This window comes from Trematosphaeria pertusa (assembly GCF_010094035.1).
Source record: "Trematosphaeria pertusa strain CBS 122368 unplaced genomic scaffold BU26scaffold_15, whole genome shotgun sequence".
Classification (NCBI taxonomy): Eukaryota; Fungi; Ascomycota; class Dothideomycetes; order Pleosporales; family Trematosphaeriaceae; genus Trematosphaeria; species Trematosphaeria pertusa.
This window is the reverse complement of record NW_022987226.1, coordinates 20830-48784: the sequence shown is the minus strand read 5'-3', so window position 1 is coordinate 48784 and position 27955 is coordinate 20830. Positions and strand designations below refer to the sequence as shown.

Genomic DNA, 27955 nt, shown 5'->3' with positions numbered 1-27955 from the left:
TTGCAAGGATGGAATGGAGAATCCAGGTTGACGAATTTCATTATCGGGCGGGGATGGGCATGACGGATATGACAGCATGGGTTTGGGTCACTGTGACAATGATGATGGGTGCGTTTGGGAGTTGGTGAATAGTGTGGATATCGGCTCTTAATGAATTCGATTTCATCTCAAGGGCTATACGTGTCCAGCTCCTTCACATCATATTCTAACTTCGATATTTCAACACTAGGGATGGCGAGCGCTGCGCGATCAGTTATCAGCCTGTGAAGCCCGAGGAGCACTTGCATCCAATCGCGTCTAATGTAGCTGTTCCTCCCGTCTCATTGGGCGCCGGCTCTGGTCCACGGCAGTGACGGCGCATGATGCACATCTAGACCAGCCGGTGGCCTGCAGCATCAACTTATTGAACGCTCTTCTGGTCACAAGGTAACGAAAGGCCCATGCTAGAACTTGCAGCTCGAGGGCGGGCGGGCGACGTTTGACCAAGGCATCGGCATGAGATGAGGTTATTGTGAGGCAGCAAACCTCTATGAAACGACGGCGAAGGGGCCTCTGCTCTCTTGGCGCGCACAGAAAAGACGCGGAAGCAAGGCGGGAGGTCGGGGAGGCTCAGCGACCCCACATACGCTAGTCACTAGCGCATCGCTTAGATCCCTGCTACCGCTCGCTAGCACGGTTCCCCGACAGACAACAGGCGCCGTTCTAACGCATCCTCAGAGCAATGGACCACTGCTTTGATATCTTGAGCGGGACCCTGCCTCTGTACGCCCGAGAAGGTCGTCACGTGGGAGCTTGGCGGCGACAAACCGCATGCAGAGGTACATGTACCCAAGGAATGTGCTTGCAGGTGGCACCGATAACGCATGGGCCGCCGATCGGAGCCGGCCAAACTTCCCTTTGGGTCGTGCCACTCGCGGACCACTTTTCCCACCTGCTCTCGCTCCTTCTCGTTCGTTCTTCCCTCCTCCCTCTTCATTCCTCAACCACACTTCCTGTCGGCGTCTTTTCTTCTCTGCTTGCGGCTCCATCCCCGCATCATTCTTCAGATTGCGGTCCCCGACGCCAGACGCAAGCAAGCGCTCTAACTTAGCATAGCGCCCACGCCGCCGCGCCTGCGACTTGTTTGCGTGTTGGCGTAGACGTAAGAGACAAGTCAGGTTCAAGGATATGTTAGGACTCACCAAACCAAGAACAAGCCCCCGCAATCCGGACGAGTTTCCGACCGCCCAGCTCTTTCTCCTCGGTGAGTGCGCTCCCGTCTGCAATCAGGCCACCCATTTCGCCAACAAACAACAATTGACCCATTCTACAGCCCTCATTCGAGTCGCGGAACCCATCGCCCTCACTTCTATTTTCCCCTATGCCATAAAGCTCGCCGCTCACTATGGCACCCCTGAATCGCAAGCCCCCTTCTTTGCGGGCATCCTCATCTCTGCCTTCTCTCTCGCCGAAGCCTGCAGCGGCATGTACTGGGGCGGTGTCTCGGATCGGATAGGTCGTAAGCCAGTCCTGCTTATGGGTTGCTTGGGCACCGTCTCCTCACTGCTAGTCGTCGGATTCGCGTCCAACTTTTGGGTCGCGCTCGCTGGCCGGGTCCTTGGGGGCGTCCTCAATGGCAATATCGGCGTAATACAGACCATGGTTGGCGAGCTGGTTAAAAAGCCAGAGCAAGAACGTGAGTAGGCACCCCGGATGGATTGGACGCTTGGCTGACCGAAACTCAGCGAAAGCCTATGCCATTATGCCGTTTGTGTGGAGTATCGGAACCATCATCGGACGTAAGCAGTCCTCCCCCATTGTCAGCTTCTCTACTATGTACTGATTGCGCAAGCCGCCTTAGGAGGTAGTTTCGCGGAACCGGCAGACAACTTTCCGTCTCTCTTTTCTCGTTCCAGCCTCTTTGCCAAGTTCCCGTATCTTCTTCCCAACGTCATTTGCACTGGGTTGCTCGTCATTGCCATTTTTGCAGGCTACATTCTTCTTGAAGAGACTCATCCTGACATGCAGCCATGGAGCACTCAAGAGGATCTCGATGCCACTACCGCGGAAACGCCGCTCTTGCCGACTCAAGGCGCCACCGCCAATGCTGCGGCAAACTTGACCACAGAGTGCTACGGAACATTCGATGCTGTAGATGTCCAGCGCGATGAGCTATGGCGCGTCAAGTCGAATGGCGAATGGATAGAAGACTCCTCGAATGATAAGGTCATTACGAGGACCGTCCTCACCTTCGTCTTCGCACTCGGCATCTTCACATATCATTCGGTAAGGCTGCCATCCGTATTTTAAAGATATGGACTGACTTGCCCTAGATGACTTACGATCACCTGTTGCCTATTTTCCTTCAGGACAAACGAGCCGATGATATCTCTGCATTCGCAATTTCCCCCGCATATTTCACGGGCGGTCTAGGCATTCCTCTTCAAGATGTTGGTATTATCATGTCCATTAACGGATTGATTCAGCTCTTCATTCAAGCCGCCGTCTTTCCGGTCCTTGCTTCGTGTTTCGGCGTCTGGAAGCTCTTGATCTTGGTCACCCTTGGTCACCCTGTCGCCTACTTGATTGTTCCCTTCCTTTCCTTACTCCCGCCGAACCTTCTTTATACTGGCATTTACACTTGCCTCACTGTCCGAAGCCTCACCTCGATCGTCGCCTATCCGCTCCTCCTGCTCATGGTCAAAGAGGCTGCGCCCTCTCCGAGCCATCTGGGCAAGATCAATGGCCTTGCAGCTAGCACCGGAGCTGCCTGTCGAACAGTTGCAAGCCCTATTGCTGGCCTGCTCTACGGGCTCTCGATTGATCTTCGCTTCACGCCCCTTGCGTGGTGGGTGTCTGCCCTCGTTGCCATATTCGGCGCTTTCCAGATTCCTTTTCTGAGCCGCGAAGCCAGCAACTGCAACGCAAGGATCCATACACCAGCGGGTTGCCGTCTTTCAAAGGGTCGTCACAAACCGAATGAGGTGGTTCGCATTACGGTTGAGATTGCGGAAGAGGCGTAAAAAATGCGGCGACATGAGGAGCGTGGAGCTGCGTCTACGCAAGCGCGTACTTCAGTGGGTTTTCAGCATTAAGCGGCCTTGCTTGATCTCCGTCGCTACTCGGGGTCTCGGTGGCGTCAACTCTTTCAGGCATCGATTTCGGAGTTTGTAGGGGGGCTCTTGCGGTAGGGAATTCCCCGGATCTAAGGGCTCGCCGTACAAGTAAGGAAGATTAGCTCGTCCCTTTTACGCACTCACGAAGGCCTCTAGAGTAGCTATTACGCACGTCGTTCTACCCGGAGAATTCCACACCGTGAGAGGGGGGGTTCGGTCTGATACCATAGGCATGAGAGCTCGGCGTCAAGGGGAAATGATATACAAAATGATATGCGAAAGGCGGGTTTTTCGCGCGCTCAGGTACCTCTAGCATCTTAATTATGCGACACAAGAAACGGCAAGCTTCTCCTGCATATGTATACAATAAGGCAAGAATATGAATAAAGTCGCTCCTCTAGAACTCCAGCAAGGAGTATTCTTTCGCGGTCGTGATTACGTAAGTCTTACCATCGTCCCCTTAGGGTGTGGGCTGTCTCTTCATTCACCCCTCTACAACTGCGAGACTTGGACGAAGTTTACGCTTCTACTGCTGGAGCGCCGCTCCCATGGCGGGCGAATTTCTATACGAGATCATCAGCATCTATCCAATTGGCGGAGGTGTCAATGCGTTTCGCAACTCTATCCCCCGCTTCTCCAAAAATAAAAACCCCCTGGCTCCCACAAGGAGAATAATGACAATAAGACTACGCTACAGCAACCCGTGAGCTGCATTTCTACCAACTCTAAGACTTCGAAATATCACTCTTAATCTTATATTATCGTTACAGATGCTCCCGGCCCCGTGCCTTCTGCCCGCTGGCAGCAATGGCAATAACCTCTTCAGCGAGCGCTCCCGATTGAGCCAGGCGCTCAACTCCCAGGACTCTCCAATTTCGTCATTCTATCAACTACGAAACTCAGTTCTATGCGGGAAGACGACGAAATCGTTTGGATTCAAGTGTACAAACTCCAACAAGCTCTTTCCACGGTTTCACCCCTGACTTCAAGCATGCAAGGCTCCCAAAAGCAAGTGTCAAGTCTTTAAGACGGCAGTGCGAGGACCGCTGGCATGGTCCTTACCCTGCAGTGAGGAGAAAGAAGATCTGATCGACAAAACTGGTCTCACCAACAGTCAAATATCCACCTAGTTAGTGAAGGGGCGACGACGTGGCAAGTTCAGACCGCGGAGAGAAAACAGCTCTCTTATTGAGGCTGCTGGATTTTATTCATCGCTGCCACCATTCCCCGCCGGAAGACGAACCAGCGCCTATGGGCTCTATCTCACGTACTGTGGCGCATAGAGCGCCAAACCCGTCAGGCAGCGGGGCCTCTGGCGAGTTTCTTCCCCCTCTGTCCCTTTCAGCCTTCGCCTCAAGCCAATCGGGCGGCTCTGTCACATCAGGTCACAGCTCAGAATACAATGGGCTCACTGGACGGCTTCGTTGTTAAAGAAGGACAACGACCCTAGAGCCGGGGAAACCGCGCCGTAGGAACGTCCCAGATATTAAATGTTCAGGCAGATAAGCGAACATATCAATGCATGTTCTGCAGGGCCACCCTCAGGACCAAATTCGACCGAACGCGGCATGAAAAGACCTTTCAATCTTTCCTTGGAAACGTGGACTTCGCTCCACTTGGGCCAGCGATTGCGATACAGCGCTCAGTAAAGCGACCTGTGTGATTTGCGGTATCGAGAACTCCAGCTACGCGCACATGGGATCCCATGGCTTTCTATTGGTGTAGTACCAAACCTATGGATGCGCGGACATTGCATTGGAAGGGCCGTCTTCTTCAACATCTCCGTTTGGTCCACCGATAGACAGCTCTCTTCCAACGATGTCGGGCTGGAAATCGAAAATTACATAATTCAAGTCGAGATGTATGTCACCCCACTAAAGTAGTTCCAGAAACTGGTTGATTCCGTTGTACGCGTCTGCCGCCCTTATGGCTGAATGCCCGCTGACTTTGTCAGCACTCGAGCCGTTTAGCGCTACCAGATCAACTCGAGAGTTCAATTAACAGGTGCCGCAACCAACGCCATTGGAGCTCTTTAGAGAACGCTTCGGATGGCTGTTCAACTGACACGAGAAACTGGCATCCCCTTGGCCACTGAGTTGTTGCAGAAAGAAGCTCGCTGCATTATCTACTAGAAGATCCAAGGAATCAAACAACAGCCGAGAACCCTTAACAGCTCAGCCTTCTTCGAGCAGGCCACGGCCTTTGGGGCATAGATGGTCAGTTGTCTGGCCGGGCAACGCATACAACAACCACCCCAGATCTCAGCATTCCATGGAGTACGGAAGATTGAATGTATCGTATTGTTCAAGATACCATGCTTGCTAGGATAGGAATCTCGTAACTTATGCGTGGCAAAGCGCCGAACGCCTTGCCGAATTTAGGGAGCGTTGCTATGGTACTATGTAGGAGGGTGGAGTGGCCCAGATATGGTCGTGCCACGCTAGTCCCGCGCCCTTCTTTTGGCTTTTATCGTTCGAAGGTGGTAGCTCTCGCCTTGCAGCTGAGGACGTTGAGGTGGGGGAGTGTGGGAACCCGGCGCCACGGTGGAAGCCGCACACGGTGGAGAGGAGGCAACGAACACGAACGAGCTTCCCTTTTTTCCAATACAAGATTTCTGATTTTGCAAGGGAGACTTTGGACTACCCGTAACGGTGTACCTTTTTTGGCCGTGAACTCCTGAGCACCTCTCTCCGTGGCTCGCGGTCACCGGACCCAGGCACCGCGACGTGTGTTTTTCATGAATGTTTGTTTCAAATCATGCCGGTGACAGAATCTCCACACCTATTTTCAGGTCGTCCCACAGGTTCTTCGTCATCAGAAGGGGATCCGAGCCGTCTTCGATCAGGTGCATGCATAAAGCGACGTCCGTCATTGCTTTGGGCCACTATTCAGAAACGGCTTGGCGTTGAGAGGTAGCACTGCCCGGTTGGAGAGTGTTTGGGTGTTGACGTGGAGCCCTGGATGCTTTGAAACGTTGAGGATAAGGTGCAAATGTCGCCCGCATTGGACAAATTCCAAGGTGGGCCGAACCAGTGCTTGAGAAAGTTCCCCGCAACGCTGGCTTGCGGAAGAGAAGGAGAACAGAGGGCGCAATGCCCACATGGGGGTTCACCATGCCCGATAGGACGGGCGTTCTTACAGTATGCCCGAGCGAGGCGTGCTGTCTTGTTGCACTGGAAGGCCTTGTGAGAAGCCATCACACCGACGAGGGAACAAACACCGAGGAATCCCGCGATTCCCCAAATTGCAAAAACACGAGTTTTCCATCCCGTCCGACACCGCCACCTCCGTCCCGATCACCTGTCCGTAGCTTGTCTGAGGTCGTGACCTCGGGACGCTAAGGTCGGCTCGTGGTAGCTCGTGCCATCCCTGCAGCGTGCATGTTCCCAAAGGGGTAGCGTTGCAGGCCCGAACGAAGTGCGGACTGCTGGCTGAGTCCGCTGCGCATTGCTCTTTCCGCTGGTGGAATAATGGTGTAGTGTACACTCCAGGGCTACGTGTTTGCGCTCATCGAGTTTACTCGAAGCGCGCTCTTTATCCGTGGGACCTTTGTCGGCCTGTGATCTGAATGTATAGAAAGCGAGCAAGGCTAGCTACTGGCCTACCATTTTGCATTGCTCTTACAATAGCGCCTGTCCCTTTCAATAATTTTCCTCAGCGGCTGCGACGGCGCTCTAAACCCTCTTCGCTCTTCCAGCAGCCATGCCGCGAGACGCCGTCTGATTCGCTCTAGCGCGTCCGATGGTGTAACGCCGGGGTGCATGCGAAACATGGCCCTTGTGTCCTCTTTTTGCAGCTTTGCCAGGCGTCAAGCTTTTCGGCTAGTGGCGGCGGGAGAGCGGCAGGAACCCGGCGCCAGCTTTCCGTTTGGGGATGTGCTGAGTTGCTGCTTTGGGAGGGGGGGGAGGGAAGGGGAGAGGATGCAGGGGAGGTGTTGCAGGGGAGGTGTTGCAGGGGAGGTGTTGCAGTGTGCCGAGGAGAAGAGGGACGCGGGAGAGAAAGGGCTCGCGAGAGAATGCGAGAGACTGCCCAGTCGCGAAGACGTCGATCGATCTACCTGAAGCTTGACGTTGCTTGCGAGGGTCTGGTTGGCGGCCCAGGGCTTCTTCCCCTTTCAGCGGGCATGGACATTCAGACGCACTCATTGGGCCTGTACCTGCATCAAAAGAGCAGGGCCAAGACGCTATTTCGAGCCCTGGGCGCGTTTCAGGAGCGCTTGATGCTCGCTTGCCCGGCGAACCCTTCAACCTCACTCCACAGACCACAGCACACCTCGCAGCGGAGTGCGATGTGGCCCAACAGCGACCAGCCCGGCCCGCAGAGCGCGCGACAAGCATATGGAAGGCCCTGCGAGCGTCCGTGGCTGAGCACTGTGCCTGTCATCCCCAATCACCGGGGGTGCACCGCTCACGCTGTTTCAGACGATCCGTTTCGGTCCGTGCCTGAGGACGGAGGGGGGCATGGTATATCTTCTCTGCTTTGTCCAGATGCTCTTCTCTTTCTTCACCACAGCGTTTCGCTTTCTCTTCTTAATATCCCACAAAGGGCTGCCTGGGGACAAGGTCATTCGCTATCCTTTGTCCTTTGTGTTTTATAATCCCTTCGTTTTTGCCGTCCTCGGCCATCATTCAACCTTCGCTTCTTCCTTCGTCGAGCAGTGCTTCCACGTTCATTTACAGTCACCATACTAGCCCATATCGTTCATCCTACATATTTCCATCGCTTCCACCATGAAGGTTTCAATTGCGCTTCTGGCCTCCGGGCTGGCTGCAACGCAGGTCGCTGCCACGTGGAACCGCAACGCCGGCTACTTCAACTCGCCGGACTACAACAACAACGAGTGTTCCGACCAGCAAAGGCAGGGCTTTGACTGGTCAGGACTCCAGAACGGCCAATCCAACTTCAATTATGGGGACTTCAACTTTGGCGGGGGTTGGACCTGCAAGAATAGCTTCGGACGCCGAGACAACGTCCTCAACAAGCGTTTCGGCGGCAAGGCCATCACCAATTCGTGCAGCAAGAGCAAGCCCGCTACCTTCAGCTGCGACAAGAGGAAGGACGGCTTCTCCGTGACCGACATCGACGTCTCGGTGGAGTTTGACTGCGATCTCGAGTTCCACTACACCATGCCTGACAACAGCATTTGCAAGCAGATTACGCCGTGCAAGAAAGAGGGTACTACAGTAAAGAACGCCATGTGTGGCGGTGCGAAAAGTGTAAATGTCTACCTTGGCAGCCACAATGAGTCTGGCAGGGACAGTTGCGAGATTGGCTTCCACAAAATTGGGTTCGATTGCAACCCTGGCAAGACTTACACGCCGCCGCCGGCTTATACGCCGCCTGCTTCGACGCCAGCGCCGTCTCAGCCCGCTTCGTCTGCCCCTACGTGTGGTCAATATGGTCAGCCGCCTTGCGAAAGCTCCAATGTCGAGTCGTCCACACAACCTCCCGAGAGCTCGACGCCAGCTCCTTCGTGCGGCTCTTATGGCGCTCCCCCATGCGAGGCAACCTCTTCTTCCGCTGTTGAGTCTTCAACCCCACCCCCAGAGAGCTCAACTCCGGCTCCGTCCTGCGGTGGCGGCTATGGGGTCCCACCGTGCGATGTGCCTTCCTCCACCTCGGCCGAGTCTTCATCCGCGGAAACACCTACACCATCGCCGCCCTGCGGTGCCCCGTACGGGAACGGCACAGGCTGCGGCATTCCTTCTTCGGTTCCTTCCTCTGAGGTTCCCAGCTCGACTCCTCCGGCCGGATGCGGAAGCTATGGCGCTCCTCCTTGCGAGACTGCTCCTGCTTCTGAGACACCAAGCCCCTCTGCGCCTGGCTCTACCCCTCCGTCATGCGGGCAATACGGGCAGCCTCCATGCGAATCCGCAATTCCTTCTGAGACCCCAAGCCCATCTCAGCCTGGTTATACTCCACCGCCGGTTGAATCGACGCCTCCCGCTTGCGGCGGTTATGGTGCTCCTCCATGTGAGACGCCCTCTGCTCCTGCTTCCGAGACTCCTGCGCCTTCATCTTCCAGCCCGCCAAGCTACACACCACCTCCCGGCGGTTACACGCCTCCTGAGGTTCTGCCGAAATGTTTGAACACGTGGCTCCAGATCGATACGCAATGCTCGGACAACACCGACTCGAGCTGTTACTGCAAGATCGCTAGCTTCACCGACCACGTTATCCAGTGCGTTGCCGCCTACGGCTCCCAGGAAGAGGCATCGTCAGCTCTACAGTACTTCATCGGCATCTGCGCCAACGACATCCCGCAGAACCCTGGTATCGTTACCAACTGCCCGAGTTACATTCCTCTTAACCCGACCACGCCCGCGGCACCCGGTGCTCCTACGCCGTCTGCCCCTGCGCCAACTGGCCCGGCTCCTTCGGCGCCTGCACCGTCCGCCCCTGCCGCGGCGCCGCTCCCGAGCGACGTCCCGTGCACGACGATCACATATGGCTCTACTTCCATTACTGTTCCTCAGATTGTCTTCACAACCCAGACGCCTGGAGCTCCTGGCGCCAACCCTACCGAGCCCATCGCCCTCGTGCCTGGCACCACGCCTCCTCCCGCCCCGGCTCAGACCACTGGCGCTCCGTACCCTATCCCCTCGGGCTTCAGTACCACTGTCTTTCCCACTGGCACTGGCGGCGGCGGCGTTTCATCCGGCCTTCCTGAGTTCACGGGCGCCGCTTCGCCGCTCAATGTCCAGGTCAAGGGCGCTCTCCTTGGAGCCGTGCTCGCTTTCTTTGCTTTGTAAAGACGATCTCGACCTTGTAATATGAGATGGTAATTTGCGATGTGTGCATGTCTTCCTCGTCTCTCCTTTGCATGGTATTGGCGCACACGGGGAATTAGGATGGGACACGCCAGCGAGCTCTTTTTCTAGTTTTTATTGGTAATGCATATTTGGATTTCCTCTTCTCTCCAGAGAACATGGAATATAGATTCTCGTTACAGTACCTTGTTATAAAATCTAAAGTAACATTACCTTGTCTTGGTAATTCCAGTAGCGTTCAAAGACGTAGAGATGACTCAAATTATAAAATACGAGGACGAAGGTAAAAAGTACAAGTGAATACACTACTCACCCCACGCGCCAAGGGCAGTCTCGGATCGCCGACGTCATCCGCCTCGAGCCGCGGGCAGTCGCGTCCGGCTACCTGGGTCTCAGACGGTGATCCTTCCGCCCAAGCTCGCACCCTCCCCGGCGGCATCACAGCGGCACCATGAGCTTCGTGGTCGAGTAAGTCACACGCCTGTTCCGGACCGACGCCCGACGCCGGGCAGCTGACCATGCAACCACAGCCAGGTGCGGCGAATCGACGCGCAGCTCGATCGGCTGCAGCTCTCAGCAGTAGACGGCGTCGTCTTAGCCTCAGGCGCTGACGACCTCCACGACCCTGCAAGACAAGCCCGAATCGCTCACCTACAGGGCCTGATCAAGAGCTTGTCGACGACCAGCTCATCCAAGCTTGTCCCTGCGACCAGGATCAAGAGCATCCTCGAACAAGCGAATATCTCGTCGAGCTGCTCGACGTGCGCGCAGCTCTTTGAGCACGACGACTCCGGCGGCCTCCACCGCACCGACACTGAGCCGCATGAGTCGTCGTACGAACATGAGCTGGAATGGCTGCTTCTGAGCAAAGCCACGACCCAAGCCTACGGCGAAGTCCTCAATACCATCCTCGAACAGACCATTCCCCTCGAAGACGACATCTGGTACTGGGACGACGTACTGAGCACCTACCGCTTTGCCGGCCTTTATTCGATACAAACGTCGCCGATTCGGCTGTGGAGGTGGTCACAGGATATATACCATGATGTGAGGTCGAGAGGAGGCCAGTTCGCGAACGGCTGGAGGGAGTTTTATGCTCTTGTGAAGGACGCCGTGAAGGAGCGATCGATTGCGGATATACGAAGGAGGGTTGTAAGTCCATTGGCCGTGGTGCGCAATGAGGGGAGGCACAAAAAGGCAGCTTTAAGGAGGATAAAGCTGGTCAATGCGAACGCGTTGGGGATATTGCTGGGAGAGGGGTTAAGTAATGAAAGGTAAGCACCCCCCTCCCAGACCTGCCATTGGAGCAGCCGACAAGTTAGCCGTCTTTGTCCGCTGAAGGCGTTCAGGCATGGCTTTCCCTACGCTAAAGTGAGGCTAACCTCGATAGCATACACGAAGAAGGTCTCCAATCACCCGGCCAATTCGGTACCCAGGACAAGCGTCATCGCTGGAAGAGCACAGTCGCCAAGAGCATAGCGCTCATGGACGCCGTTATCCATAACGTCAAGGACGCCGAGAGCTCTCTTGATAAGTTCGACGATTCGGTAGCTGCCACGACTCAGGACGATCACTACTACGAGCTCCACGAGCCCTCAGGGGAACGAACAGCAACCTCGCTCAGACCTGCGGATGTAGCAGCCCGCTTGAACACCTTGCTCGCGCAAGCCTTACCCAGTTATACTTCGAGCTTCCATGCCGCGGTCCGAGAGAACGGACGCCCTTCCTATCTTGTCCGCTATTGGCTGCCAGTGTCAATAGCGCTGGTTTCGTCGACCACGATTCTCCGCCTCGTGATTAACAGAAAAGAAGAAATTCTTACGTGGATACGTGAATTTGGCCAGACCGTTATCGACTTCTACACCAACTGGGTCCTCGAGCCTACGAAGAAAGTTATCGGCACTATCCGCCATGACGATGACAGCGAAGTCTCGATCCTCAGCAAGCGGAGCTTGGAATCCGACCGCTCCAGCCTCGAACGCATGGTGGTCGACTTCGCCGTTAAGAATCCCGATGGGCCCGCTCTTAACGAGACTCAGATCGCTGATATTCGCTCAAAAGTAAGAGAAGGGGACCTGACACCGGTCTTGAAAGCTTATGAGAAGGACATTCAGAGCCCTGTTAAAGGCGCCATCTTGGGGAACCTGGCAAGCGCGCTGTTGATACAGGTCCAGAAGACCAAGGTGGATGTCGAGGTTGCGATGAGCGGGATAGATTCTATCTTGAAGAGCCAGGAACTCCTTTTTGGGTAAGTTCTTTGAACGTTTTCTTGACAGCGGATATCCAAGACTGGAGGCCTTCAAGGGGGGATGTGGCGTGCACTTTTGACCTTTCTGGCTAGGAGCTGGAATTAGTATGATGTGCAGGGGGTTTGTGCACAATGGGTCGTGGGGATGTGTTGATAGGTCTCTGAAGACGATTAAGCTTACCTTTTCTAGGTTCATCGGATTGACCCCTGGTGTTCTCGTCACTATTGGGGTATATAGGTGGCTGAAGGGTACATTCAGTAGTCGGAAGGGCGTAAAGCAGTGGGCGAGGCAGGGTCAGCTCCTCCTAATACTGAGGTACGTAACAGGCATTGTAGCCATTGACCAAGGCGACCAACTTGGCTGGGAACACGCCGTTAGAGTCCTTCGGGCTGATTTCTTTCGGAATCGAAGCTGATAGTATAATACCAGAAACATTGATCGCATCCTAGTCGGCGCCAATCCGACCGAATTCGGGGAGATATCCTACAAAGACCATGGCTTACTGCTCTGCGAAGTCCACCTGCTGCGACAGGCTGCCGGCGGGATACTGCCGAGGCGCATATTCCACGACTTTCTGGTTGAGATCGACGAGCTGGTAGACGTCCGGTCGGGCCTGGAGCGCCAGCAGAAGGTGGTTGATAGGATTCGGTGGGCATACTCCAAGTGGTTCACCAGCTAGTGGACCCTGTACTGTACATATCCATATCCAAAAAAAAAGCATTGAAGGGACTTTAAGTAACTCCCTGGCCATGTTGAGATGTGGCAGGGCTCTGAATCCCTGCAGGATGGATGATCCCGTTTCGGACGGATGATGTTGTGGTAGGACGCGGCAGAGCAAGGGATCACGTGGGTGGGTGAGAGCCCTGGGGGATTGTGACGATTATGCCCTTGGCTGCTGTATGCTCTGACATGCTCGTATTAATGTCTCCGGGATGCCGTGCGGCGTACATACGAGTCATTGGCGTAACCGGGTGGCGGTTCGCATCTGCTTTGGGCATCTGTGGCGGTGGCGAGTGACGGGGGCCCGTTCGCTAGTTTCCCGAGCAGCTTGGCGCTTGACCCCAACGGCGACGTACCTGGCCGGCCTGCGATTACAGTTGCCTTCCACCCCCAGACACGCAGAAGCGCTCCGTCCGCCTTGACTGACAACTCAACTTCTCCCCAGATACCGGTTGCCGCTCCGCAGTCGTGCCCCCGCGCCAAACAGGACCGTCCGTGAAGCCCCCGCCCCCAGCACCTAGGCCAACACAGGCGGGTGCAACGCCGCAGCCCACCTCCTCCATCGCCCACGGCCCTGTTTCGCTCACAGACAACACCATGGCCGGCACAAGGAACTACGACTTCCTCGTAAGCCCGCCCTCCTGCGCTCCGCGACAAGCTCGCTGCTGTTGCTGCTGCCGCCATGCATACCCCCCTTCCCCAATACACCCCCTTCCGCCTCCGCCTCCGCCTCCTCCTTCCCCACACCTGCATACACCTCACTGACTCGCATATGCCCCATAGATCAAGCTCCTCCTCATCGGCGACTCGGGCGTAGGCAAATCGTGCTGTTTGCTGCGGTTCAGCGAGGACTCGTTCACGCCGAGTTTCATCACGACGATTGGCATCGACTTCAAGATCCGGACCATCGAGCTCGACGGCAAGCGCGTCAAGCTGCAGATATGGGATACCGCAGGCCAGGAGCGCTTCAGGACCATTACGACGGCATATTATCGCGGGGCCATGGGCATTCTACTAGTGTATGATGTTACGGATGAGCGGTCGTTTAATAGTATGTTGGTCCCTGGATTTGTCCCTGTGCCGACCACATCGCACGAGATATAGACAGTCGTGGGGATAATCTACAGAGAGGGCACAGAGCGCTAACGGCTCTTGCATAGACATCCGCACATGGTTCTCCAACGTCGAACAGCACGCCACCGAAGGCGTCAACAAGATCCTCATCGGCAACAAATGCGACTGGGAAGAGAAGCGCGCCGTGTCGACAGAGCGTGGCCAGGCCCTCGCAGACGAACTCGGCATCCCCTTCCTAGAAGTCTCGGCTAAATCCAACATCAACGTGGACCAGGCCTTCTACTCGCTTGCCTCGGATATCAAGAAGAGGCTGATCGATAGCGCGCGGACGGAGCAGGCAACGAGCAAGGTCGATGTGGGAGACACAAATAATGCAGGCGGGGGCATGGGCGGGAAGTGCTGCTAGATGTACGAAGACACGGGCCGTGATCGCAACCAGTTGGAGATAGTTCAGGCGATATGGGTTGGCGCTTCGTCTGCATTGGCCACTGCTACAGTGCCTTGAGGCGCACATGCACGAGGGCCGAGCGGAGAGAGCAGGGCAAGGCATTTACGCACGACAGCACGCATCTGCGAGCACTTCAGGCCCGTCGGTGCGACATTTTCCCTAGTGGTCTTCTTGAATTCCCTTTTCACTTGTTTGCCATCCGGAGTTCTGCGAGAAGGGCGCCTTGTCAAGTCATCTTGGACTATACATTACTTCTTGTAATGGCATCGTGTACATTCAAGATATAGCATGTTTATTTACTATCGCTGCTTTCCCTTCGATCTCCTCCTCGTTTGCCCTTTTGTCTTCCCATAGAGCATCGCTAGGTGCATAGACTTTAGCGTCATGCCCCTGTGGGTTTCACCTTCCGGTCCCTTTCTATTAACCGTGTACGCCATAGTATAATGCTAATCACAATTCAGAACCAAGATTGAAGAGCAGAAACATGCCGCCCTTGTCTTGTATCCCCGCCATGGGGAATCGGTCCCGAGATCCGGAATGACCTGCTTCTCCTAGGCCCGCCGAGGGTGCAATTCTGAGACTTTGATATCCGCATGCGGCGCGGTGGAGCGCGGCAGGTGAAACGAAACAATGTCTCGCGGGGCGATCGACATGCGCGTACCACGCGAGCATTCTGGAGCGTTGGTAAGGAGTTGGATCTAGATTCGTGAGTTGATCATGCATGGAGAGGAGACTGGGCAAGAGAACACTCCGCGGCAGGGCGTGATGGTGAGGAGGAGGTTAGACACTTGGAGAAGCGCAAGCTGGTGTGGTCGTTGGGTATACATGCACTTAGCCGGAAGAATGTACTACTATGCCAGTCAAACAGTGAGCCCAAAACCAAAGCCCATACAATTTCCGCTCGCTCGCTGTGGTCCAGGGTATACTATCCCGCCTCATCCCGATCCGTCTTATCTGGGCCTGAAAGCTCCCAATATACCCACTAACTACATGCTCGCCTTCCCCCGACTCTCAAACGGTAGCACAAGCACCAACAGCCCCGCCGCACAGAACAAGGCGCCACTAACATACACCGGCGCCGCACTCTCCAAATCCGCAAACATAGCCACAATCGGCGCCATAATACCAAACACTCTATTTGCACTCGCCGTGATAGCATTCCCGGTTCCGCGATCCTTGGTCGGAAAGATCTCTGGCGTGTAGCTATAAAGCACCGCGTACATGATGTTGCTCATGAAATTGTAGGCGCAATTCCAGCCGAGGAGGGCGGAGGAGGTCAAAGCGGTGGTGCTGCAGAAGAGGAAGACACCGGTGAGAATTGTGGAGAGGGAGAGCGTGCCTTTGCGGCCGACGCGTGGTGTTTCGACGAGAAGACCACCTAGGAGGCAACCCGGGACACCGAGGACGGCGATGATGAGCGAGTTGCGGTAGGTCTGTGGAAAGGTTAGTGAAGTGCTTCAGTGATGGTAATGATGAGCCCGGGATCCTCGTACGAGATAGGTTGAACCATCGCCAAAGTCAGCGCCGCGCGTGGCTTGGATGTAAGGAAGGAAGGCGTTGTAGAGAGGGAAGCCAAGGCCGATAAAGGCCCAAACGATAGTGATTAGGGTTGTGCTGAGGGCCAGCTTTTTGGTTGCGAAGAGGGCTTTGATGTGGGAGAGGTTGATCTTCTCGAGGTTGCGCTTGACGGCTGCCGTAGTGTGGGATTGCTGTTGCGTTCCTAGGGTTGAAGGGGCGAGGTTGTTGCAAACGGTTAGATCGTCCAATGTCAGGCTTGATGTTTTACCGTTCCGTCTTGCGACTTCGTGGACGATCTTCACCGCGGCGTCGTCCTGCCCCTTTCCCATTAGATACTTCGGGCTCTCGAAGATCGTAAAGCACACGAAGCGTAGAAAGAACATGAGCATGGCCACGCATCCCATGACAATCATGAAGTATCTCCAGCCCATGTTCTCGCCTTTGGTGCAATCCGTATCCGTTTCTTGGCATGTCATGTTTCCTAGTAACGGCCACGCGACCAGCGTCGCGAAAACCTGCGCGAGGGCCCAGTCGATACTCAGAACCGTGAGCAGCCATTGATGGCTCTGCGGCAGAAACTCTAAGAAGATGGCTGAATCGACGGGTAGATTCCCGCCTACACCGACGGACCATAACGCGGCAAATACGCCAACAGCAGCAAAATTCGGAGATCCAGCCGCAATGAGGCCGAAGACGGCGGTGATTCCGATAGTGAGGTTGAAAGCCCAGCGGCGCCCAAACACATCGCATCCGAAGCCCCAAAAGATGGCCCCCGCGAGTAGGCCGATGTTCTGCGAGAGCGTGAGGTAGGGCGCGCGCGTGGGTTGGAATTCGTTTTTAACAGGCGTGAAGATTAGCGATGTGACGATCGGCCAGAGGTTGTCCGAGGCCCATCCGAAGCCTATTACGATGAAAAGCTAGGGTTGTTAGCTCTGCTTTGGCTGGCTACTAGCGAAGCGAAGGAGAGCACCGGATAGAAAGAGTTGGAGATTCTAGTGTGATTTGTGAGGGAGAGTTTCTTTACCTGCCACTGATATCTTCCCATCCCGATGTCCTGGATAGCTTTGTTCAGCAATTTTGCTTTGGCCTCGTACACGGGGTCCAAAGAGCCCTCTCCGAGCACCGCGGCGGGAGCTTCATGGATCGAAGGTACCTCCTGCGCCTCATCTTCCTTGCGCTCCTCGATTTTCCGAGGATCGTCAGCCATATCGCTCAACGCCTCTACTGTGGTACAAGTGGACCGAACTTAACGGGATAGTCGTCGAGGGTTCGATGCGCGTTGAGAGTCCAATAGACGAGATAATTCAATATCCAGTAGTGTTGGCCACACAAATATTGGACTCCGCAGGCCGCTCTCAAGCAAGGGGCGATGGCAAGATCCAAGCGTGATAGATAAGCTTCTTCAATGAAGAGAAAAGTTCCGGGCTATATGGTGAGATGCGAGAAAAACGCCATGGGGGTGCCATGGAGTTGGGGAGCTGCCTTTGTAGGGCTAGTGTGGGGATCCTCGCAGTGCTCTCGCGCAATTGGCGTCCAAGGTGTCGACATGCATGCTATACGATAGGTGGGTGTGACAGGTGTGCGAGAAGACGTCATTGCTTGAGCCATGGTTCTACGAGGAACGTCCCGGGCCGAGGAGCTTGGTAGAGGTGATGTACTAAGCATTATTGCGTTTTGCCTGAAAAATCTTATGGAGCGCAGCGCTTCTTTCCCGGCGCCTGGGAACCCCGTACAGAGCTGATGCAGAGATCTGCATCTGGGTTGGACGAAGGACGGGATCAGCGGAGCTAAAAGTCGACGCGATAACGCAATGTCACGTGCGAACATGGTGGTCGAGGTCCACGCTCGGGTACCAAACAAGTAGTCAGAAGCGGTACTGTGCTGCTGAGGGCTTGGCGGCCTCGAGATTAGGACTTCAAGAACTTTCTATAGCTGCTATGCATGATGTTACATGAGAAGGCTGCATCTCTCTCAGACCAAAATCACAGAGTGATTAGCAGCCACATGGTCGCCACCTCAACTTTGCCCACACCTTACTTCCAGAGCTTGCTCAAGCTGGTCGCCTTGTCGTCGTGCTTGTTCAGTACCTTGGCGGTCGCAAGATCGAAGTCCTCCTGCGTGACATGTACTCTCCTTTCTCGCAACGCGTACATGCCAGCCTCTGTGCACACACCCTTCAGCTCGGCTCCGGAGCAGCCGTTCATCTTCTCTGCAATCTTGGTAAGGTTGATGCCACGCGTCAAGTTCATGCTCCTGGAGTGGATTCGCAGAATGTCGGCGCGAGCCTCCACCGAAGGCGGCGGGAACTCGATCTTGCGGTCGATTCGGCCGGGTCGAAGCAAGGCGGGGTCCAGAATATCCAGTCGGTTCGTTGCCATGATGATTTTGATGTTCTTGGTAGGCTCGAAGCCGTCCAGCTGGTTCAGGAGCTCCAACATGGTCCGCTGCACCTCGGAATCACCACCTGAACTTCCTTCCACTCGACTTGATCCGATGCTGTCGATCTCGTCCATGAAAATGATGCTGGGCGCATGTTCCCGGGCCATGACGAACAGTTCTCGGACCATGCGACTACCCTCACCAATATACTTCTGCACCAACTCGCTTCCGGAGACTCGAATGAACTTGCAGTCGGCGTGATGGGCCACAGCACGAGCAAGCAGCGTCTTCCCTGTCCCAGGCGGCCCATATAGCAAGACGCCTTTGGGTTGTGCGATACCGAGCGACTCGAAAAGCTCGGGATGCTGTAGACCCAGCTCGATAACCTCCTTGATTTCCTTGATCTGCTGGTCCAGCCCTCCAATCATGTCGTATGTGCTGTCTGGAACCTTTTCTACCATCATCAGAGATACGAGCGGATCCACAGACGACGGCAGCATCTTCTCGAGCTTGTACGAGTCGCTGAGTAAGGTGACGCGCTTGCCCACGGTGAGCTTGCTTATATCGACGTTGTCCGAGATGTCAACCACTGCGCATTCATTAGCGCGGGTTGACCGGTGCAAGAGAAGCAGCATACTCACCATATTTGCCTTCGGGATGCACTTTGACGAGCACCTTCTTGGTGCCCATGACCTTGACGACCTCGCCGACATAGGATCCAGGCTGTTGGAGAAGGCCGAGCTCTTCCCGCAGCAAGCGCACCCGCGAGTTGTAGTCGTTCCGCTGAGCTTCCAGCCGCCGCAGTACAGCTTGGCCCTGTATGATCTCCAGCTTCATCCCCTCGATCTTATTGTGGTAGAAGGTGTCGAGCGCCATGGCGGTGGCGGGCGGGAGAGCGGACGGTGTGCGGTGTTCGGTCTCGGCGGGTGAGAGGGCCCTGGAGAGCGTGGCGCTGATGTGGTGATTTTGCGGGAGGGGGGGGCAGCTTTGGCTGCGCGGGAAGAGCGGCGGGATGGAGAGGGTTGCGTGGGGACGTTTGAGGACGGCGTTGAGGTTCTGGTCCCCAGCAACAGCGAGGCCGGGAGCTTCTCGGGGAACGAGCGCGCTAGAGTGAAAAGGGCAAAGCGCGCTGGCAGGGGTGCTGCGCTGCTTCCCTCCCATGCCCGACAGGACCACTTCCCACGCCTTCCCGAGCTCTACCAAGCGCTCTACATATTCAGCTGTGCCTCCTGTCGCCGCGAGAGAAGCTGCAGACGTCGGCGACGCCAGGTTTGCAGCCGTTTTCGACAGCGCGACGCAGCTGTGGCGCATCGCGCGGCTCTGTGCAGGGGTCCCGGAAAGCGTGCGGAGCTGCAGCTTGCTTGTTGTTGGAACTGCCCTGGAACCTGTGATGGAGGGCTGATCGGCCATCCACACCTACACACAGTGTCATCTGTCCACTTACGCCGCTACCGCCGCCGCCCGCCTCCGCAGAGCATACGTCGCCCGGCCTCGTGTGCTATGCATCCCGCTGCCCTCGTCGCTCCCTCGCCGCAAACGCCTCGGGGCCGCGTTGTGAGCTGCTTCGACCAGACACCAAGATAAGCCGCCGCCGCCGCCGCCGCCGACCATCCACAGCCAAGCCCTGCATCGCGCATTCGCGCATCGTGGCTGCCATCATGGGCGAAGGCGACCAGCCGCCCGCAGCAGCAAGAAGCAATCCCGAGTCCGCCAACGTCTCGCGACGCAGCTCAGACTATGGAGCCGACTCTCCCTCCGCGAGCCAGCAACTGCCCGCCTCGAGCTCAGAGGGCGCGCGCAGGCGACCGCAGGTACAGCAGACCCAGACCCAGACCCCGGCGACAGGATATGGTACGCATCGCGCTATGCACACACGTGAAGCCAAGCAGAGACTGACAACGTCCAGGCTCCATAACCTCGTCCATCGAGCGCCGACAACAACAGGGCGTCAACCCGTCGGACCAGCCCAAGCCGAAGAAACCCGCGATGAACCGACGCACCACCTCGTATCACTATCCGCACAAGGGCCAGGAGTTCTCCGTGGACGACGCCGAGGACGAGGTCAACCAGGAGCTGACCGAGCAGCAGCAGCAGCAGCAAAAGCAGCAGCGCCAGGCTCCGGGCCAGACCCTGCGCAGGAAGCCTTCCACGATCCGCCGACGGCCGGCAGCTCAGGTGCCCGCTCTTGCGACCGTGCATTCGAGTGACGGCGACGATGCCACCGAGCAAGAGCGCGCCGCAGCGCCCACAGATGCCGAGGGCCAGCCTGCGTCGTCGGGCGAGGAGACGCTTAGAGCCGACGAGGACGATACCGGCAATGGCGCCGATGATGACGAAGACCTTAGCGACGCGGAGAGCTTCACGCTCAGGGACCGGCAAGAGGCCATCAACGTCACGCATCCCTTCGGCATCAGGATCTGGAAACCTGCCTTGTACAAGAAGGATCGGTCAGTGCAGCGGAATGCCGAAGGTGACATCCACTCTACCCCGGGCTTGTACGTCAGTAATTGGCTCCTGCTGTTCAACATAGTCTGGACACTCGCCTTCGGGTGGTGGCTTGCGCTGCTCGCCGCCGCCGGCGCTCTCCTCTGTGCCCTCCTAGGATTCGTGGACAGCTGCATGGAATACTCTCGACTCCTATTCCACCTTTCCGTCTATCTCTTTTACCCCTTCGGCAAGTATGTCAAATTGATGCAAGACGAGGCGTATGCGGAAGAGGATGAAGGCGAGGGCCGAAGCATCAGCGAGTACGAACAGTGGCAGAGCGGTGACATTGAGGAAGGACGGCTGTTCTTTGGCCCCACAGCATCCCTGATCGGGAGACGCAGAAGCAGCGTTGACTCGACCGATGAGACCACCAGCTTGCTTGGGAGAGACGGGCGCCCTAACAACCTGTCGCACCAGGATACCGCGAAAACAAAGAGGAGACTGTTCGGCCGCGGGAAGTGGAACGTCGGACGTGTTGTCTTCTTCATCTTCTTCTATGGCATATTCACTCCGGCCTTGTTCCTCGTCTCGGGCATATGCTGGTTCCTAGTATTTACGATCCCGATGGGCAAAGTTACCCTCCTGTTGTTCGACCATCTCCGAAGGCACCCCCTGGCCCTCTCCTTCCACTCGGATAGCGGCAACGTGCGGCGCCCAGGCGAGTCTTCGTCCATCCTGCTGTGTACCTACCGCGCCGTTGGGAACCGGTACTGGAAGTACACCATCGACGGAACAAACATCTTCCTCATCAATCTGCTCGGCCTTGTTGCCTTCGTCATCTTTGACTACTGGGTCCTGGATGTTGCGCTCGGCCTCAAAATCCCATTGACGGATCAGTTCTTCGTCTTCACGCTCGCCCTGTTGTCTATCATTCCCCTGGCGTACTTCATCGGCCAGGCTGTTGCTTCCATATCTGCGCAGTCGTCGATGGGAGTGGGTGCTACCATCAACGCCTTCTTCTCCACCGTAGTTGAAGTATTCCTCTATTGTGTTGCATTGAACGAAGGCAAGGCACAGCTAGTGGAAGGAAGTATCATTGGCAGTATCTTTGCCGGTATACTCTTCCTTCCAGGTTTGTCCATGTGTTTTGGCGCTCTGAAGAGGAAGACGCAGCGATTCAACGTCAAGTCAGCCGGAGTCACATCGACTATGCTCCTCTTTGCCGTTATTGGCGCCTTCGGACCAACCCTATTCTACCAGATCTACGGTAGCCATGAGCTAAGCTGCCGTCTATGCGTCCGGCACCACAGCGTACCCTCGGAGCGGGACTGCCGAAGATGCTACTATTCACAGACGCCGGCCATCAACGATCCTTTCTACGAAGAAGCCGTCAGGCCGTACATCTGGTTCGCGGCTGCTCTGCTGTTCCTGTCATACGTCATTGGTCTGCTGTTTACGCTAAGGACGCATGCCGCAGTGATCTGGAGCAGTGAGCCTGACGAAAAGAGGCCCATTGATATGTCGGCCAGCCAGTTCAGTAACAACGCGTCTATCGAGATGCCGAATACACTCACGAGACAGGCAACCAGCCAGTCTATCTCTCGGGCGGACATACGTAACAGCCAGCTATACAAGCGCATTGTCGGCCAGACTCTCCACCAAGTGGGGCTTGGGCCAGAGGGCGAAGCTTCCGGGCAAGCCCGACCAAGTTCAAGGTCTGATGGGCAGACACCGCACGTCGTACCACCAAAGGACGGAGACGAACATGCGGCGTCTAGTTTCCACATTGGTGGTCTATCGGAGCGAGACAGCCAGTCGTTGGTGCGACAGATTACTGAGATTGCCGCTACAACCACGGCCCTGGCTACGCGTGATGCTACGAAAGCGCCCCGCAAAGCCGCTCTGATGGCTCAGGCGCCGGCTAAGGGGGCTCCTGAACGACCACACCATACGAGGACTGGAACCTACCAGGAGGGGCATGAAGAGGCTGCGCCGGGTCACAGTTCAGGCGGACACGATGCGCCGAACTGGAGCAGGACGAAGAGTGCTGCTGTCCTTCTCACAGCCACTGTGGCGTATGCCATTATTGCGGAAATTCTAGTCGACACTGTCGATGCGGTTCTGCAGGGGTGGGATATCGACGAGAAATTCCTGGGTATCACACTATTTGCGCTGGTGCCCAACACTACCGAATTCCTGGTGAGTAGAAGCTGCCTGCGTGCACCCTAAGCGATGGCTTGCTGACTAGGTCTCCTCGTAGAACGCCATCTCATTCGCCATGAACGGCAACATTGCGCTTTCGATGGAAATCGGCTCTGCTTACGCTTTGCAAGTTCTCCTTCTCCAGATTCCGGCGCTCGTCTTGTACAGCGCTATCCACAACCAATGGGTCGATCCTTCTCAGATCATCAACTCATCATTCAGTAAGTGTTCCTGCTATTCGCAGAGGCTGTGATGAGCTTGCTGACGGCTTTTCCAGGTTTGATCTTTCCTCAATGGGACATGGTCACAGTCATCTTATGTGTCTTCCTCCTCTCGTACATGTACGGCGAAGGAAAGAGCAACTACTTCAAGGGATCCATCCTCATCCTTTCTTACCTGGTAGTAATGGTCGGGTTCTACTTCTCCAGCTTCAACGACTTTGACAGAATGGGAATCGACCCTCACGACACGCTTGCTATCGGAGGGCTCATGGAGCAGCAGGTCGAGGCGATGTCATTTAAGACGATTGGACGCGGCACAGGTGGTCGAGCGTATTGAAGATGCTCGATGGGGCTTGGCCCGAAATTGTAAAGACGCGGAGGTGTACCCCACCCACTGTTTATAGCAGGGGAAGTAATTTGTCTGTGGTGGATGATGGTATTTCTTACTATGCATTATATCGGTAGGGCTGGGTTCGACTAGCATTCGGCAGCGCATAGCGCGGGCGTTTGGGGGCTTTGAGGGTTGGTAGAGTTTGTTCGCATGAAAATACAGAAGCTATCCACGTACTGTGTATCGCCTTTGCTTTTGCTGCACCCCGCACTGCACACGGAGCGACTTGCTTCTTCTCAGCCCCTCGGCCACTATCAGGTCAGATGCCAGTCAGCCAGTGAGCATACGTGGGTGGGCGTGCTGCGGTCTCGGCGCCTCGTGGATCCGAGAGGGTGTTTGAGAATCTGTGGGGTGTCGGAGATGCGCCGTCGTTGCAAGGCAAGGGAACATGGTATTTGGATTCAGCGCGCGTCATGGGATGCGCCGTTAGGGTATTTGGACACGTTGGCAAGGAAGTCGGGGGATTAGATAGGTGGTACGCTGTAAGCCATGATGAGGAATCAGGATAAGTGGTAGTGAGGCGGTGCGGCCCAGGCGAGAATGAATGCAAGGAGACCGAGAGTGAACGGACCCGGTTTCAGACGGCGGAGTGCAGCGCTTGATTCCCGGTCAGCGTGTGGCACAGGAGAGGCCTGGAGACTGGAGTTGCACGCATCATCGTTCCACAGTTCCCGCACGATACCGGCGGCCGACTGCTGATTGATCTGCCCCTCCGAGCGAGCCGCGACCGGGGTTCGCACCGGGACACCCGCCTTCCTTCCCAGTCTCGCGTTGCTGCACTCTGCACTCTGCACTCTGCACTTCTTCTTCTTCTCCTTCTTCTTCTTCGACCACGCCCGTTGCGCCATGTCTGCCGTATAGCGGGAGGGCGCCCGCACATATTTCGTTTGTGCTTTGGACTCGCTTTCCGGGGAGAGAAAGAGACGACGTGTGGTTTCGGGACCCCGCCAGCATTCATTCGTTCGATGGATGAGAGCAGCGCATCGATAAGACGAGAAGACGACTGACGACTGACGACTGACGACTGCCATCCAAGAGAGGAAGAAGTGCGTCACGGCACCATGTTGGTGCGAGCGCTGCAGCGGCTGCCGTGGCAGTTGACATGCGCGCTGTTCGCCATGGTCGTTTCGGCCGACATCCAACCCTCGACCAGCAAGACCGGCGTCGACTTCGGCGGGCAGATTGTGCTGCAGGATTCACAGCAGCAGAATATCTCTACACTGGTGCCGTTGTCACAGGAGGCTACGTCGCGTGGTGTTCGTGTAGCCCCGGGAGCGCTTGCACATCGTGATTGAAGCTAATGCCGGCAGGTGGACGGAAACCTCTTCCTCACAACGGACGCCAACTACCAGAACATAACTGACGGCGACATTGCCTATATCAGCTGCAATCCCGACGACTACAAGGGCATGATCAAAGCCGACGCCGTCCTCCAAGAGGCTTACAACGGCCACAATATCACCGCCATTATACTGTACAGCACAGCGACCGACTATTGCAACTACACCGACGCAAAGCCAGGAATGCAGGAGTTTCCGCTGTACTCGATGACGGACAAGTCAGATTCACAACAGATTAGGGATCAACTGAAGAGCCAGCCTGTCTCGTCCAAGTTCTTCGTCGAGGTTACAAAGAGTAGGAACGGGGGGAGCGGGGGCGACGAGGGCCCGAACGGCCAGCAGAATAATCCACTGGGTCCATCGCCGTCGACGGCCGTGGCTATGATTATTCTGTATAGTATCACGGGAATTATCACGGCGCTATTCCTCGTCATCATCATCACGGGCGCGGTGAGGGCGCATCGCCATCCGGATCGCTATGGGCCGCGGGATGTTTTGGGAAGACCAAGGCAGAGCAGGGCGAGAGGATTGGGAAGAGCCATTCTGGATACGATCCCGATTGTCAAGTTTGGCGAGCGGGAATCGCCGAAGCCGACGGATGTGGAGTTGGGATCCACGTCAGAAGCAAGGCATGTAGACGACGCGAACGCAGAAATGGGAGCTCAGGATGCGCCAGCAACGACCGACGCTTCCACGGAGAACCAAGCTGAAGTGCCTCGGCATGTGGGCGCTCAGCACGCGGCTATGGAATCGGGCATTGCTCCCGCGGCGGCCGTTGCAGCACAGCATGACCCTTCGTCTGAGGAAGGCCTCGGATGCTCCATTTGCACCGAGGACTTTGAGAAGGGCCAAGATATCCGCGTGTTACCCTGCAACCATAAGTTCCATCCCGAGTGTGTGGATCCCTGGCTCCTCAATGTGTCGGGCACATGTCCATTGTGGTAAGTTGACTACAAGTCTACATTGTTTATCCAACAAGCTAAATTGCACCAGCCGCGTCGACCTACGGCCAGTCACCTCCAATACCTCCACCGAGGAACAGGACTCCGATACTCAGGACCCGGACTTTCTTGCTCCACCTTTACAGCCCGACACCGACGTTTCGCATCGTCGGCGCTCGGCGCTGCGCGATATTGTCTCATTCCGCTCCCGTCCCAACGCTTCGGCTGATGAGCGCATATCAGCCCTACGCCGTCTACGGGAATTGCGGCATAACCAAAGCGGCGATATCACCTCAGGTAGCGCAAATGCTAGCTCTGAAGACGTCGCCAGGGACCGCCGCAGTAAACGAATGAGCGTCCGATTATCGGACGTGTTCGGCGGCCGATCGAGACGATACGGGCGAGAGGAGTCTCCTCAGCCGGGGGAACCTTCAAGCAATGGTGTCCAACAACCGCCGCAGAGAGACGGATCACCCGGTCCAAGCAACAGCAACGAGCCACCAGACCCGAACCAGAACCAGAGGACATAAGTGTTCACCACGTTACTTACCATTCCTTTTCTGCGCGTCCGTAGTCTTCCTTGCACATACTACCCCCTGCTTGCTTTTTACATGGCGTCTTCGGATTGATTACTTTAGCATACTGTCCTTTTTAGCATCGTTTGGCGTCCAGGATGTCTTACTTTGATGTTAATCTAAAGTGCTCTAGTAGGCACTCGAAATATAAGCAAAGATTTTAGACGGCTATATTAAGTATTAATAACGTGTATATAACTAATAACGTACTTTACTATTAAAACCTCTATACTATCGAACTCTCTAAAAATACTAAAAAAGAAAATTAATAATATACTTTATAAGCAAACCGCCTATATAAGCAAACCGTCTATAATTTCTTAGTAAGAAAAATTAATAAGAATTTATAAGTTTTTCTTAAATAACTAAGTAAAATCTTAATATATTTCTATAGAAATTTATATATATATTCTTTAATAACGTACTTTATAAGCGAGCTAGTTATGCAAGCAAGCTAGTTATCTTCTCTTAGCAACGAAAATTAACGAAAATTAACCCGTTTTTCTTAAATAACTAAGCGAAACCTTAATATTTTTATAGAAAAATTTATATATATATTCTCTATAGTATATTACACCTTATAGTAAAGTTGCACTAAGATATATTACGTAATTAAAAAGCTATACGTATTTAACTAACTTTTAAGAAAAAATCTAGTTTACTTCTAGTAAGTACTATTATATCTCTATAATAATATATAAAACTTATAGTATATAGTATTTATATCGTAATAAAGGTTTCTAGAAAACTTTTATAGAGCTAGCTCTTCTAGGTATAGTATAATAAGAGATAGAAGTTAGAAAAATTTCTTCTTTAGAGTTTTCTCTTCTTACTATATATATATTAGTTAATCTAGCTATATAAACTTGTAATTTTATAAATTATAGTATACTTAAACTATATAGAGCTTATTAACTAATAATATAGTAGCTTTAAGTAGTTATTTAAAAGTAAAGCCTTTTTATAGTATAGTAGAAAAAGATAGAACTATACTAAAACTATCTTAAAATTATTACTTCTAAATATCTAGAAACCTTATAATATATATAAGCTTATAATATATAGCTTTATATAGCTAGATTATTAATATCTATATATAGTTAGAGAAGAAAACTCTAAAAAGAATATTTTAAAGTTCTATCTCTTATTACGCTATACCTAGAAGAGCTAGCTCTATAAAAGTTTTCTAGAAACCTTTATTACGTTATAAATACTATATACTATAAGTTTTATATATTATTATAGAGATATAATAGTACTTACTAGAAGTAAACTAGATTTTTTCTTAAAAGTTAGTTAAATACGTATAGCTTTTTAATTACGTAATATATCTTAGTGCAACTTTACTATAAGGTGTATTATACTATAGAGAATATATATATAAATTTTTATAGAAAAATATTAAGGTTTCGCTTAGTTATTTAAGAAAAACGGGTTAATTTTCGTTGATTTTCGTTGCTAAGAGAAGGTAACTAGCTTGCTTGTGTAACTAGCTCGCTTATAAAGTACGTTATAGTAAGTATATTTATATTAGTTTTAAACTAGAAGCGCTTTTATAGCTACTACCTTCTCTCTAGTTACTTTATTCTTATAGAGATTTAAACT

At 54.2% G+C, this 27955-nt stretch overlaps 8 protein-coding genes across 8 annotated transcripts; 5 read left to right on the top strand and 3 right to left on the bottom strand.

Moving 5' to 3' along the window:
* Window positions 1-1167: 1167 nt before the first annotated feature.
* Window positions 1168-3002, top strand: BU26DRAFT_533559 (MFS general substrate transporter; the record flags this gene model as incomplete). Its single annotated transcript, XM_033831166.1, has 5 exons — window positions 1168-1243; window positions 1313-1675; window positions 1725-1778; window positions 1832-2265; window positions 2313-3002. 5 exons carry the CDS (start codon window positions 1168-1170, stop codon window positions 3000-3002), a joined length of 1617 nt encoding a protein of 538 aa, XP_033679012.1.
* A 4627-nt stretch (window positions 3003-7629) lies between these two features.
* On the top strand, window positions 7630-10274 carry BU26DRAFT_91297 (uncharacterized protein). Its single transcript, XM_033836488.1, has one exon. It carries the CDS (start codon window positions 7826-7828, stop codon window positions 9845-9847), a length of 2022 nt encoding a protein of 673 aa, XP_033679011.1. The 5' UTR covers window positions 7630-7825; the 3' UTR covers window positions 9848-10274.
* Window positions 10275-10316: 42 nt separating this feature from the next.
* BU26DRAFT_533557 (NCA2-domain-containing protein) lies at window positions 10317-14314 on the top strand (the record flags this gene model as incomplete). The annotated part of the gene is made up of 7 exons (XM_033831165.1): window positions 10317-10333; window positions 10396-11139; window positions 11256-12113; window positions 12304-12429; window positions 12544-12762; window positions 13680-13885; window positions 13995-14314. 7 exons carry the CDS (start codon window positions 10317-10319, stop codon window positions 14312-14314), a joined length of 2490 nt encoding a protein of 829 aa, XP_033679010.1.
* Window positions 14315-15342: 1028 nt separating this feature from the next.
* On the bottom strand, window positions 15343-17075 carry BU26DRAFT_380899 (sugar transporter-like protein; the record flags this gene model as incomplete). Its single annotated transcript, XM_033822573.1, has 3 exons — window positions 15343-15789; window positions 15850-16791; window positions 16899-17075. Coding segments are annotated over 3 exons (1566 nt in total), but the record flags the coding sequence as incomplete, so codon positions are not given.
* Window positions 17076-17699: 624 nt separating this feature from the next.
* BU26DRAFT_491218 (26S proteasome subunit P45) lies at window positions 17700-19272 on the bottom strand. The gene is made up of 2 exons (XM_033826077.1): window positions 18895-19272; window positions 17700-18842 (listed from the first exon to the last, which is right to left on the bottom strand). The coding sequence occupies exons 1-2, from the start codon at window positions 19127-19129 to the stop codon at window positions 17908-17910; spliced, it is 1170 nt and encodes a 389-aa protein (XP_033679008.1). The 5' UTR covers window positions 19130-19272; the 3' UTR covers window positions 17700-17907.
* Window positions 19273-19453: 181 nt separating this feature from the next.
* On the top strand, window positions 19454-23675 carry BU26DRAFT_522725 (uncharacterized protein). The gene is made up of 4 exons (XM_033829854.1): window positions 19454-20104; window positions 20160-22879; window positions 22941-23103; window positions 23160-23675. Exons 1-4 carry the CDS (start codon window positions 19912-19914, stop codon window positions 23438-23440), a joined length of 3357 nt encoding a protein of 1118 aa, XP_033679007.1. The 5' UTR covers window positions 19454-19911; the 3' UTR covers window positions 23441-23675.
* A 303-nt stretch (window positions 23676-23978) lies between these two features.
* On the bottom strand, window positions 23979-24714 carry BU26DRAFT_579845 (uncharacterized protein). The gene has a single exon (XM_033834461.1). It carries the CDS (start codon window positions 24523-24525, stop codon window positions 23995-23997), a length of 531 nt encoding a protein of 176 aa, XP_033679006.1. The 5' UTR covers window positions 24526-24714; the 3' UTR covers window positions 23979-23994.
* BU26DRAFT_91182 (uncharacterized protein) lies at window positions 24715-26414 on the top strand. The gene is made up of 2 exons (XM_033836487.1): window positions 24715-25775; window positions 25828-26414. Exons 1-2 carry the CDS (start codon window positions 24904-24906, stop codon window positions 26303-26305), a joined length of 1350 nt encoding a protein of 449 aa, XP_033679005.1. The 5' UTR covers window positions 24715-24903; the 3' UTR covers window positions 26306-26414.
* The last annotated feature ends 1541 nt before the right edge of the window (window positions 26415-27955 follow it).

Coding starts and splice junctions, on each gene's coding strand:
- BU26DRAFT_522725 (XM_033829854.1), top strand. CDS start 19,912: ATGGGCGAAGGCGACCAGCCGCCCGCAGCAGCAAGAAGCAATCCCGAG. Junction 20,105..20,159: donor GACCCCGGCGACAGGATATG/GTACGCATCGCG, acceptor GACAACGTCCAG/GCTCCATAACCTCGTCCATC. Junction 23,104..23,159: donor GATCATCAACTCATCATTCA/GTAAGTGTTCCT, acceptor CGGCTTTTCCAG/GTTTGATCTTTCCTCAATGG.
- BU26DRAFT_579845 (XM_033834461.1), bottom strand. CDS start 24,525: ATGGCAGTCGTCAGTCGTCAGTCGTCAGTCGTCTTCTCGTCTTATCGA.
- BU26DRAFT_91182 (XM_033836487.1), top strand. CDS start 24,904: ATGATCAAAGCCGACGCCGTCCTCCAAGAGGCTTACAACGGCCACAAT. Junction 25,776..25,827: donor TCGGGCACATGTCCATTGTG/GTAAGTTGACTA, acceptor AAATTGCACCAG/CCGCGTCGACCTACGGCCAG.
- BU26DRAFT_491218 (XM_033826077.1), bottom strand. CDS start 19,129: ATGGCGCTCGACACCTTCTACCACAATAAGATCGAGGGGATGAAGCTG. Junction 18,843..18,894: donor GCATCCCGAAGGCAAATATG/GTGAGTATGCTG, acceptor ATGAATGCGCAG/TGGTTGACATCTCGGACAAC.
- BU26DRAFT_91297 (XM_033836488.1), top strand. CDS start 7,826: ATGAAGGTTTCAATTGCGCTTCTGGCCTCCGGGCTGGCTGCAACGCAG.